The sequence below is a fragment of the Electrophorus electricus genome, chromosome 12, assembly GCF_041902795.1.
Source record: "Electrophorus electricus isolate QZ-2024a chromosome 12, ASM4190279v1, whole genome shotgun sequence".
NCBI lineage: Eukaryota > Metazoa > Chordata > Actinopteri > Gymnotiformes > Gymnotidae > Electrophorus > Electrophorus electricus.
The window spans coordinates 20,619,414-20,633,052 of record NC_137508.1 but is presented as its reverse complement, the minus strand read 5'-3'; the positions used below and the strand labels follow the sequence as shown (position 1 = coordinate 20,633,052).

The following is a 13,639-nucleotide window of genomic DNA, read 5'->3' as shown; positions in this document are numbered from 1 at the left end:
ACACACACACACACACACATACATTACATACATACACATACAAACATATTATATATACATACATTATATAGTGTGCGTAATTAATATTATATACATTACTTACACACACACACACACACACACACACACACACACACTTACTTCAATAAAAAGCTATAGTAGTCAGTCAGATACTTGAACCCCAAATTATGGCATATGACTGACCTCAATGGCATGACATCAGGGGAAGGAGAGAGGGAGTGAGAGCAAGAAGGAGAAATATGCAGCAACACATCTAGGTCAGGGCTGATTAATGCCACCTCTCTGCCTCTCTGTTCCTGTGAGAATGCCGTTCAGGTGCCTGTGACACTGTCAGCTGCCCTCTTACCTTGTCCTGAGGTGTGAAGAGTTCTCTTTCCACAAGTGAGCTGTGATATGATGACAGCACCACTGACCCTTGACCCACTCATATAGTGGGTTATCTCACTACTCCCAGAGCTACATGTACACTCACATTTATGGCATTTAGCTTTTATCCAAAAGCAACATACAATTCTGACTGAGTACAACTTGAGCATTTGAGGGTTAAGGGCCTTGCTCAGGGGCCCAACAGTGGCAAATTTGCAGTGGTGTGGCTTGAACTAGCAACCTTACAATTACAAGTCATGTTCCTTAACCACTTAGCTACCACTGCCCTAGAATAACAAAAGATCAGCACACCAGAATATCAGCACTGCCAGAGCTGTAGGGGGCACCATACCTCATGTTGTGCACATTAGTTTAACAATACTACTGCAAACATATGCATTTGAACACACTGCATTGTTGCATTATGAACAGCTGCCACAGCTGGAGTGAGTCAGTGCTCTGAACCCCTATTCATACATATGGCCCCATCATAACTTTGTCCTATTGGTAATTCCTGTTAAATGGACAGACAGTTTTTCTTTGCTCTCAATGGCTACAAGACCTACATGAAAAGCAGTGAAGTATCCAGAGGAAGAATGAATCACGTGTGCTTTTCAGTAGGCACACACATTCTGCCAGACCCTCCTTTGTGACAAGACAAGATGGAAGTGCAAGAGATGCCACCTCAGTGAAAGTCAACACAATCAACATTCATCTTCACTACACCCTGTGATCTGTGCCTGAGAATTTACCATGGAGAATAAGCGATTACATCCAAACTCACAGGCCAGTAGCCAGTTCTGTAGAAATTCCTACCATACTTCAGTTGTTTGCACAGTCTGAATTATTATAAAAAAAAAAAGAAAAAAAAAAAAAAAAAAAAAGTCAACACACTGGTAACTGTTAAATGAATCATTAAAAATGTCAGGACGTTAGAGTTTCCTTTGACTCCAAAATAATAGCTCAGCATAATTTCAGTGCCATTAAAAACTAGACATAACTTTTATAATAACTGGAATAATGGAACAAAAGGTAGCCAATTATTTCAATATTCTCATCAGTCAAGCAAACCAGCTTGTAATAAAACCGTACATATAACTCAAGGACGCCTCGTTTTACATAAATATGCTGATCACCCTGAGAATAATAATAATAATAATAATAATAATAATAATAATAATAATAATACACCAGATACAAACCTTGTTCATGACAAATGTTTTCAATTGGCAGTAGACTAGCGATACATTAAGGGATACCCTGATTTATTCATTGTTCCGGCCACAAATTCTGATTCTGTAAGTGACACACGTTTTATTCCTAGTGGGACGATCACTCGCTCTAAGACCTCAGTGAGTCCTGAGTACTGAACCAAATCCAAATATGTTTCGCTAAAACACTGAGTTACATCAACTCTGAAACTGGCTAAAAAATAGCCCAGTTAAATGTACGGTAGGTGACCTTACCTCGGCACACAGCTCGGGGAAGAGCGGTCTATTTCCCAGGTTGCAAAGAGGTTCATAGGCACGGGCATCGGGCCGGAGCCCCCCGGACCCAGCACAACTGTCCCGCTTGCCGTTCCAGCTGGGAGGGCTGCTGGTGTTGGTCCACCGCCGCCGCTGCCGGTGCTCAGGAAGGCGGCACGAACACCCCCTCTCTCAAGGGCCGCCGCCATCATCACTTCAGATGGGAAACAGCTGAAATGGACTGTTTAAGTACTGGGCTGGCTTACTTCGCATTCACTACTATCGCGTTCACTCCCCTCCCTCCGTCGTCCTCGGCTGTCACTAGACATTGATGAAGCTTCCTAACGCTCCGGCTGCAGAATTTGACCACCTCGACTCGTAGGGGCGGAGCTTTGGAGCACGCGAACTGCAGATGGCGCTTTTTCAACACCAATCCTGTGACAGAAAAAAAGGCACGCGCTACTGGCTACTTCGTTGATTCGCTGACTAAGGGGGAACAATACCAGAACGAACCTCTTTACTACAAATACTTTTAAAATGTACTTTACTCCATAAAGTTACAATTTAAAGCATGTTTTTTTGTGTTTTTTTTTAATATGGCGTAAAGGTTGTGACAGTGAATTATTAAGAATTATAACACTGAAGATGCAAGGTATTCAAGAAGTTATACTTTAATATAGTATGAAGTAATTATTCTAAGCACTAAATTAGATTAATCATCTTAAACACACCTATCGTTACTGACTGTCCCACGCCTGAATTGTTTCCTGTATCCTAGTGGATACAGGAATCCCTTTATTAATTGACAAAGTAACATATTAATTTAAAATTGCCATCTCTAGTTGCAATCAATGATTGCCTGAAGTGAACAACCCCCAGATGTCTTCAGACTCTGGTGCCTATGGAGGTTTTCAGTCATACAGACCACTGAATTTAGGTCTAATAGTTATAAACCAAGGTGACTGCACTTGTGGGATAATCTTTAGGACATTTCAATCATGAGTGGCTTCATAATTTCAACTGAATAGTAGGACACTACCTGACAGTTAAATATCTTTATAAGGTATCAGAACACTATGTTTTCTTTGTCACAAAACCCACCAGAGTCTGGGTAACTTTACTGGTAATACTCCGCCTGATCTAATGCAGCCACTTTCACTTCCAGTTTGTTGGTATTTTTGCCAATCATCTTATCTTCAGTAAGCAATTTCCATGCTCAGTGCTGCTCAAGTTGGGTGCCTGACTCAGCTACTCAAAAAAACTCCACTCACACTCTAAAGAAGCCTTAGCAGTTATTGTCCCACTACAAGATCAATAGTTTCAAATGAGTTACAAGGAATCAGTTGTTTAGTGATCTCAGCAAAATGCTTCTGTACATTTAAAAATAAACACAAAGTGAGATAATTTGACTGGCAGTCACATATGCCGATCCCATCATGTTTTGCAGATGGCGTGGTATGCTTTGTAACATCATGTCCTTTTTTCCCTGCTATGTTTTCCTGTTTCTTAACAATGTCCTGAACAATGTAAAAATCCAGGCTTGATTATTACTCACTTGATATTTTTTGCTTTGTCACCGATTGACTGATTTTCAGCCTCTCATGCTGAATCAGACTCTGCTGTGCTGCTGTCCCAGTAGAGGTGGCACAGTATACACTGTCACTGGAAGTAGGCTGCAGTCAGATTTCATTTTGCTTTTACTAAAAATACACAAAAAGGCAGTGCACAGGGTACATTTTCTCTGCATTACATCAAAATCAAAAGTAGTTACCAACATGTCGGTGCAAAACAAAAGGCATAACAGGTATAGGGAGACCAAGTCTTCCTTTTATTGATAATACTGTCATCTAGTGGTGAAATGGTAAACAACACCAATGTTAGCACAGCATGGGCTATTTCAGGGGCGCAGGATAGATTTTTAGAGGGGACCAAACTGTGAGCAAAAGGTCTCAACTTTTAAGCTTATACAGCTATACTTGATGAGTTATTTTTCATAATTTTGACTAATTGCTTAAAACTCTAAAAGTCGTAAGGCACACTGACCTTTTTATGAAGCAATGAATGAAGTCACCACCGGTCAACATAGGCCTATGTGATCATCACTGCTCAACATATATGATCAACACTGGTCAACACTGGTCAACATACATGATCAACATTGGTAAACATTGGTAAACAAACTGTTACTTCACTGTCTGGTATGGAGTTGCTGATCACCCACCTAAACCACAGCAAGCTTTCTCCACAATAGGTTAACATTAACTGATTCTCAGTATACTGTAATGTTACGAATTATGTGAGGAGACACTGATAGATTTATTACTTAATTCTAACAGTATATTATATCAATACAGCAACGACCTTGTTAAAAATTATTAAAGAACAATAAAGTAAAGAAAAAAAACCAATATAAATAATATATAGGGGAAATATGTTGAATATGTTGATGTTTTCATTAAACATCAGTTGGGAATATGATTTAAGTCAGCTTACCTTGTTTGAGAAAAGAATGCTATGATTTTTCTTAGTTTTTTCATTGGTTTCATTTTGCTGTTTGTGCCAGTAATGCTGCCCAGTTGCTAATGTCACTTTTAAAATCACTTGACCTTGTGATCATAAGGATTACATCTGTGACAGGCATGACCAAAGAAGCTGAGTTTCCAGTTCATTTTAGGACCCTAGGACACTATCAAAAAGGGCATATCATAGCCCTTCTCTGGACATGTGCATGTAGGTAACACCAGTGGCAGATTTAGATGTTTGGAATAAAATGCTTTAGAAACTTAATTTGGTGTGAGTTATTTATTCGTTATTAATTAATTAGGGCTCTATCAGGCTTTCTCAGATAGCTCTGTCATCAGGGATCAAACTCTCTCTCTCTCTCTCTCTCTCTCTCTCTCTCTCTCTCTCTCTCTCTATATATATATATATATATATATATATATATATATATATATATATATATATACACACACACACACAGACACCCACCCACCCACACACACACACACACACACACACACACACACATAAAGGGTGGGTGTGGTGCAGTATTTTTCCTGTTCCAAGGATTGCGCTCCACTGGTCTGAGACTGACATTGTCATTCCTGGGATCTATTGACAGCTTGAAGTGCTTGTCAATTATCACCTCTGGGGCAACAGAGGTGTTAACCTTCCACATTCCCACTATTTCTTTTTTCAGTCCTTGATATTTGACCTATTTCTCATATTCCTTCACCCCTTCTGTTTTCTATGATTGTCCACTATCCCAATGTCTGGTTGGTTTGTCACTACTTTTTTATCTGTCTGGATTTGGAGGTTCCACAGGATTTTAGCCTTTCTGTTCTAGACCACTCTCTGAATTTCTCCCAATTTGGGCTTTGGTTCATCCAACTCAAATGGTTGTGTCACTCAGTTGCTCAGTGTAGGCTTTCCCTGCAAGCATCTTTTATCCTGTTACTAGGTGCTAGATTGTGTCAGAGGCTCCTTTGCTCAGTCTGCATTTCTGGTCTCCTCTGGTGTGAAACACCCCTTCTTCAATCAGTCTAGTGCTTAGTGCTTGTTCTTCTGCTTTCCATGTTTAGTGACCCTGTGCTGTCCTTCAGTCTTTATTATTATTGTTATTAGTTACATTTATATAGCGCCTTTCTCAAACCCAAGTCTTTACCGGCCACCACTCAGATCTTCCTCGGACGGGCTGCTTAGTATTCCTTTCTCCAGCCTGCTCGGCTATGGTGATTGTGCTTTTTGTAGATGTACTCCTCGACTCTGGAACTCTCTTCTCCCTCTGGTCCAACAGTCTGCATCTTTTTTCCCTTGTTTATAATATTTCTCAAACCTAAACTCCTCTTTCATCAGATTTTGCCCATGCTTTGTAAGTGCTATTTGTAAATATTCTGTATACTGTATATGTTCTGTTTTGTATGTCTATCAATGTTTTCTCTTATGTACTGACTATTGTAAGCACATTTGGGTCCTTAAAAATTGATTCTTATTCTTATGAGATCTGTTGATGGCAGGGCTTGTGCTGCAATGACACCTCCTCTGCTTCTATGGTGAGCACCTGACTAAGGAATTCCCTCAGCAGCTCATCCTTGGGGCCCATTGGTTAGATGTATTCATGGATGTTTTTTTGTCTCATAATGGACATTGTACAGCCTTTGGATGTTGGATCTTAGTTGGAGTGCCCCATTCATTTTGAGGAGTTTTCTGGTATTGATGTCACCAGCATCCATTTCTCCTGGCCAGCTTATAGTGCCTGCTGGGTATCTGATGACTGGCAGAGCATGCATGTTTATGGCCTTGATCTTGTTGTTCCTATTCGAATTACCCTTAAACTGCCTTTCCATATGGAGAACAACAAACAATGCGGATTCCATCCTGGCCATGTGCATTCCATCCTGGACTAGCTCTTTTCCTTTCCCAGATAGGTGAAGGGGAATTATCTGGCGACGGCATCTGGCCCTGTGCCCAGAAATGTTCAGTGGGAAGTGCCCCAGGTGTGTGAGGTGTCAGAGCTGCTAATGTGGACCATTTGATCCTTGTACTCTCAAAGTAAAAGCTGTGTCCACATCCTTAGTGTTATTTCTAATCTGTTCATAACCTCCAACTTGCTCATCAGGGATCTGAACCCATACATTTATAAAGAAACATGTCTTGTTAAAAGCACTATATGAATACATTTGACTTGACTTAATTCTGGGCATTGGACTCCACCAAGCATGCCTTGTTTCCACTCTTGTTTATGATATTCATGGACAGAATCCAAAGACAAGGACAGGAGGGCTTCCGGTGAGAGGACTGGGAGGTTGCACTGCTGCTATAAAATAAAGTGAATTGAAGCTGTAAATTCAAGCTCTAAATTTACCAGTGGGTCTATGGCTCCATCCTCACCAATAATCACAAACTGTGGGTTATGAGTTTTCTCCACCTTGTAGTGGGATTCACTCTCTGTGATAGGGTGAGAAGCTCAGCTATCTGGGAGGAACTCTGGAGCTGCTGCCCTTACAGGTGAGCTGATTTGAACATTTGATAAAGATGCCCTCTGGTTGCCTCTCATCTAGAGGTATACAGGCATGCCATAGAGTTTAGCTATATGTCTGCCACTTTTCAGGATGTGCTGCAGCTCCTATTTGTTTGGACCATCCATTCCTATCCGTTTAATGAATAAATGGCCATCAGCGCTGTGCTCTTGCTGTGCCATTTCTGTGCCATCAGCGCTGTGTAAGCTCTCCAGCCATCCATTTTACACTGGCTTTGTCCTGGAACTCAGCTGGGCAGCGGGACCGCCATTCCGTCTTCCAGCTAGAGGCTGCACCAAGTCTGGACTCAGCAGGGTAGCTGTGCTGCTCCCCTCTTCTCCACCTCAGGACCATCCCATTGAGCACCCTCGCTGGTTCACAATGGACAGTCTGTGTGCGGCTCCCCACCAGTCAGCATATGGTCATATATGCGTCCCATCCATCCGACTCTGCTGGGTATTGGGAGCGCTGCTCCACCTCTCCCTGATACTGTCACACATCCCTCTTGCCACCCCCCACCGTAGAATGCTGAGCACTGGAAACACAGACTGATCCACAATCCCCCTCCAGCCAACCTAATAGTAAGTGACTCTATTATCAGAAACATTTAGCACCATTAAGCCATTGTTTATTACCACTTCAGGAGCAAAAGTCTCACTAATGACATAGCAGCTCTCCAGTCTTCTAAGGAGATATTCAGTGCAGTCATGCATGTTGGCTGCAGTGTCATGAGAGCCCAGAGCACATAACTTTAAAAAAAAGTTAAAAAAAACATGTTAAATCTCTTTATAAAACCATGTTAAATCTCTTTATAAAACCATGGTAAATCTCTTTTTATCTCTGGCCCATTTCCACCCCTGGGTAGAGGATTAGAACATTTTACTTTATTTTAAATTCCCAAAACTGACAGATATGCTGTCTATTCATTGGTTTAATGTTTACTGGCAATTTTAACATCTTTTGGAATCACCCCTCCTTCTATAGATTGGATGGGATTCATCCCAACAGGCTGGATTCACAAATTTTAAGACACAACATTTGCTCAAACATCACAACATCTGCTCAAATATTCCAGTCGTTCATTTAAACACAGAATAAACATTATGCAAGCAGATAATTTTAATATTTCTACAAATCCAAACAACCTAATCTGTATTGAACCTTCTCCTCTCCCTTAATATTCCCAGGTAAATCCTACTGCACATCCTATAAAAGACTGTAGTAGTTTAATAAAAAAAAAAAGAAAGGGTTTAGGTATAGCTCATTTAAATAATACAAGCTTATCTCAAAAGTACAAAATAGATCATTTGGAAATTCTGGTTGCACAGTCTGATCCTAATTTATTAATACAAACAAAAACTTGGCTTGGTTTTAGGGGATTAGATACTCTATCTGTAATGCTGATGGTGCTTTTAAATTATTTTATTCTATATAGAATACACAGAGAATCAAGGGGAGGTGGAATAGGTATTTATGTAAAAACAACAATCCAAGTGTAATTCCTCCAAAGAAAAATGTTTCAAATTCCTGGCTCTAAAGGCATCCCTAAGAAAATAAACTTTTGTTTTAGCAGGGATATACAGGCCTCCTTCCACTCTGTTCTCTTTAAAAGATGAAATAGCTGATCTCTTATCACAATACACTGCTACAGAAATGCTGGTTTTAGGGGATTTTAGTTTTATCAGAATTTCTAATGCATCCTATCACTTAAAAAAAATATGGCAATCTTACCCTTAGACAGTTAATTACTGAATAAACACATTTGAACCTAAAGGACCCTGCCAATTCTACCCTGATCGATTTCATTTTGTCCAACAGAATGGACAAAATTATTGCCTCTGGAGTTTTAAACCTTGGCTTCAGTGCTCATTGCTCTGTCAAATGCATTAGAAACAGTTGCATAAAATATATATAAAAAAATTCTGAATGAACATTCTTTCCTTTATAATTTACCATTTTCATTTAGGATTAGACTATTTCAGAAAATCATTCCTAGCAGCAGTAAACAAACATGCCCCACAGAAAAAGTTAAGAAGAGAGATTGAGTCCCTGGTTTTCTAATGAAATTTTTAAAAGCTTAGACCCCTGCCAGATTCACCAGGAAAATAGAACACTGGCTTATATTCAGTCAACTGAGAAATAAATGTTCCATTAGAAATGTCAAATCGGATTATTAAATTATATTGATCACCATCTCTTCCAATAATCAAAAATTTTAGAAAGCAGTAAAATCATAGTTCATTTTTATATCTGACCAAAGAGAGCTCTACCAAGCTTTTAATGTGCATTTCTCTTTGGCTGGTCACAGTTTTGAAAATATTGACTAAAATCTGCTATTAAATCAATCGGATATCTCTCTTTACACTCCTGCTTTTCTCACCATACACAGTGGCTATTGCTCTCACTACTAAATGCTGATTTCTTGTGTCTTGCAGTAGTGGCTATTTTAGAACATATTATATACATTTTTAAACTTTCTGTTTTATCTTGCACATTTCCTAGTATCTGTAAAACAGCTAATGTTATTCCACTGCCTAAAGGAGACAAGATAAAAAATAACAAGATCTAAATAATTATAGCCAAATCTCTATAACTGTCATACTTAATATAAATGTTAGAATCCTTAGAGAATACCCAACTCAGATCATTTCTTTATGAGAACTATATTCTGTTTGATAATCAGTCTGGTTATAAAGAAAGACACAATCCCATCTCTGCTAATACACTGTTTAAATTATGGCCATATTTAGGAAGAAGCACTGTGCTGCCATTTTATTGATTAAACATCAATCTCATCAATGTCACTGTTGTATACACACTTATATTAAGGAACTTATAAATGATAGCTTTTGATAAAAAAGAAACACAGAGGCCTGAAAATGATCTTTTGGACAGACAATGTGTTATGGTGGGAAACTATAAATCACAATAAATACTTGTAACCAAAGTTGTCCCGCAGGGTTCGATCTTTGGTCCAGTTTTATTTTATACATATTACCCGTTTCTCATCTTTGATCACTATAAATAAAGGTAATTATCATGCTTGCTCTAATCACTGGATTACCTCTCAGTTATCAAGAGTTTGTCATGAACTGCTTTTAGTTACAGTGCACCAGCAAGCTGGACACTCTGAAGCTCTGCTCGCTGGTGACACTCAACCATTTTAAACATTTTAAATCTTAATGTTTCTCTTCTTAATTGAATCTTAATTTGTTTATTTTATCTATACTTAATTTACTGTTTATTTATCTTGCTTGTTTCTAATGATGAGAAAGTCATCTCTTGGTTCCACTAATACGCAGCTGATTACATCTCTTGTAAGAGATAGACCACTTCTGCAGCCAAGCATGTACAAACGTGGCGGATAACTCAATTTGTAATGCTGTTTATTTTAGTGGCTGTGACAATTAATGTACATGTAGCAGATCTACAGCAGCTGCAGGCTACAGCACCAGTTATTATTTGATTGATCATTTATTTCACTCTTGATGAGCATATTTTTGGAAACCTTGTACACTACACTGACATTCTTTACCACATCTACAGTACACTGCAGTTACTCCCTACACTCTTCTTGGACTTTTTTTTTTTTTTTCCAATTTATATGCCTTGCATTTGTTTCTACATATGATCCCTGCCTCTTGCGTGTCTCCCTGGGGGTATGCCAATGTATTAATACCAACATCTAACAACACTAGGTACTTGATTGGCTCTGAGGCTGTTGTACAGTCTGCACCCATTTCAACTGACCTAGAACCAAGTGCTTATTCATGATTACTGCTTTGGTGCTGTTCTTCAGGCCTGCCTTTTACAGCCATTGGTAAGATTTTCTTATGTCAGCCACCCCTGCTATTTGTCAGATTTTCCAAGGTATCCACGTCCCTTTTCCATGAACAAAGTCTCAAGAGTGTCAAGTCTCAGGGCAGAGGAAATGAAATACAGTGGAATAAATGAATTTCTGGAAAATGATCACAAAGCAACTTTACAAAGTAACAACATGGTCCCGCCCTTTGGCTGATTGTGTTATAGGCTCCTTGGTATTTTGTTCCAGGCCACCAAATTTATGGGATTAGAACGATGAAAAAACATTGATGAAGTATTGAATGTTGAAGAGTTTAATTGTTTTATAGCCAACAGATGGCAGTGTTTTATAAATATTGTCAGGACAAGTCGCAGGTGGAACAGAAGTTGCATGCAGGTGTTATGCTGCCTCTCACACTCACTATGTGTGTTTTGATGTGAGATGACCATGAAAAAGACTATACTTTCTATGAGCCCAAACATGGCCTCCCAACTAGTTACTGTCACTAAAAAAAAAAGATAATGTAAACATATGTGCTGTTATGGCCTAAGTGATGCAGGATAAGGAGCAGGACAAAGAAACGTCTCTCCACGAAAACTGACATTTATTTACAGAAGAATACATAAGTGATGTGATTAACAAGATGCAGGTGTATGACACCAAGGGGTGGGGTGGGGTGGGGTGGCTACAAATAATGGGGTGGTCACAGAACTGACAAACAATTCCCATACCACGTGGCGGGCAGTACCACATGATGTGTGGGATAGGGGAGCATACCATTACATGTGCCTGAAAAATAACAATATTAATAATATTGAACGTCACATAGTTTCAAAATAATACGTGTACGACACGTCCCTTTTAAAAATAATAAGTAAAACACATCAATAAGGATATGGATTAGCACATTAATATGAATGAATAAATTACGTTCCATTTGCCTTAGTTATTTGTCTGTGTAACAGGCTGGGTCTGAGGTAGCCTAGCTGAATGACTGTTAATCTGTTGGCAAAGAACCAAGCAAGATTAATACAGACCTCCACACACACTTTATTAGAAAATACCTACCATGTGCATACATACCTGACCATTTTATTTGGTACACATGCCTTTTAGATGTTTATTTAGGAGTCTACAAATTCAGACTGCTGTCAAGCTTATTTCATTAGCCACCCTCAACCTCATTCATCACAGTTGGGCTTTTGATCATGGGGTTACTGACTGGTTATTGTTTGGATGATAGACCATTCCAAAGCCTGGGAAAACAATAACACAGTAGAGCTGGCACTATTCTGTCAGGGAATCCGTGTTGCTGGGATATTTGCCAATGTACCTGCTAGGCTGAAAATGGTCAATTATGCAAACAACATTCAGCCAACAGGTGAAACTTTAAACAGAAATTGACTATTCATAAAGTGCTAGAGGACCAGGAACACACATTTTGTACATGGGCTCTAGACTCTAATCGTACTAATCCCTGTTCCATCTGTTTTATGAAAGAACTAGCCACTTAAGAGCACACTGCACTAAATTTTCCACTCCAATCTTCCTTAACAGCAGAGGGCAGACTATCTTTTTCTTGGATGAATAATGTTTGAATGTGAACCAGGAGGCTGGTTTGCTGTCACTAGGAGTGACAACCCCCTCCTGTCCCTTTGAGTTTCTCTGCAGTCTGGCTAAAGGGATGTGAGACAGGGATACTCTGCTTGCCTCTGCCCTGTCGAGAGGGGCAGCCAGGCTGTGTACAAAAAGATGTCAGTTCCGCCAGATAATGACCTATTACTTCCTCAACTCATAAAATCTGGTACCTTGAGGTATGCCAGATGTGATCAGTGACAACATCTGTATCTGTGGCCCTGGTTTTCGATGGGGATAGCAGGTAATATCAGGCTTGCCCTGGAAACAGATGCTTGAGCAAAGATTCTGACAGGGACACAGACAATGGGAAATGAATGTATGTGTGGGAGGTTTAACAATGATTAGCGACACATCTGGGGTTTCATAACAAGCTGATTCCTCCTGTTTGCAATGTTAAAACAGGTTAATTCACGCTGTGTAAAACAGGCAGTTCTCAGCTTTTACCAGCTAATTAAAGAGCACACCGCTAATGCAGTTAACCCACTGCTGAACATTAACAAAGCATAATGTGACCGGCAGCAAAAGGAACTCTATTTTGATGTGTGATATTTTGAAGTGGTTGTCCTAATTTTAATATATATTACAGCTACTCTGCTTAGACTTTGCTTAAGACCTCTTTATTAAAACCCTGAGTGAGCTCTGTCCTCCACAATGCTGATGTACAATAGGATTCCTAAACTTGGTTAGACATCCTGGGCTCTTGTCTGGAGTCCAACAGTGAAGGGGGGATTGAAATCCTGAAAAAAAGCAGGTCCTGCTCACCCCTCTAAATGGCTCTTGATAACATCACAGCGCCTTCCTGACTGAAAAGGTGATTGAAAGGCAAAGAGACGGGACACACAAAGAGACTGGTCATTCTCCCTATAGTTCAATGACAGTCATGTAACCCAGATTGGGTGTTTAATTAACCTCACATGTGATTAGTCATTGATGGCATGCTAGGTTAACATTTGTATTAGTTAAGTTAAAATTCAATTTGTAATCCAGTCTGTGAATGGCGCTTATTTTTGGTCCCACCAAATTTACGTACATAAAATCACTTAAGTGAAATTATGGTCTAGTTAGAGTAGTCTAATCTGATTTGTTGATGTATTACAAATACATAAATTTGTAAGGTGTAAAACAATTTGAATAGGATTAACATTTTTTAAATGGTATTATTTAAAAATATATGTAGAATATATATAATATACTGTGTGTGGGGAAATCATTTTTAATTTGTTGGTTTGAAGACTAGTCTTGGTTATGAGAAACAGTATTCCAGTTTGAGCTTCTCGATGCATACAGGGAGGATGGTGAGCATGGCAAGTATAGAACGAAACCCA

General features: G+C 39.4%; 1 protein-coding gene across 5 annotated transcripts in view; it reads right to left on the bottom strand.

Annotated features, from left to right (window-relative positions):
* Positions 1-2,236, bottom strand: part of zmp:0000000755 (phosphofurin acidic cluster sorting protein 2) — a 57,292-nt gene extending 55,056 nt beyond the window's left edge. For 2 of the 5 annotated variants that reach the window (XM_027010531.3, XM_081724308.1), the window contains exon 1: positions 1,854-2,235. In XM_027010531.3, the coding sequence (XP_026866332.2) occupies positions 1,854-2,065 (212 nt within the window). In that variant the 5' untranslated portion in view covers positions 2,066-2,235. Of the gene's footprint in view, positions 1-1,853 lie in introns of all 5 variants that reach the window. The other 3 variants (XM_081724307.1, XM_027010532.3, XM_081724309.1) reach the window with 3 other exon arrangements.
* Positions 2,237-13,639: the final 11,403 nt, after the last annotated feature.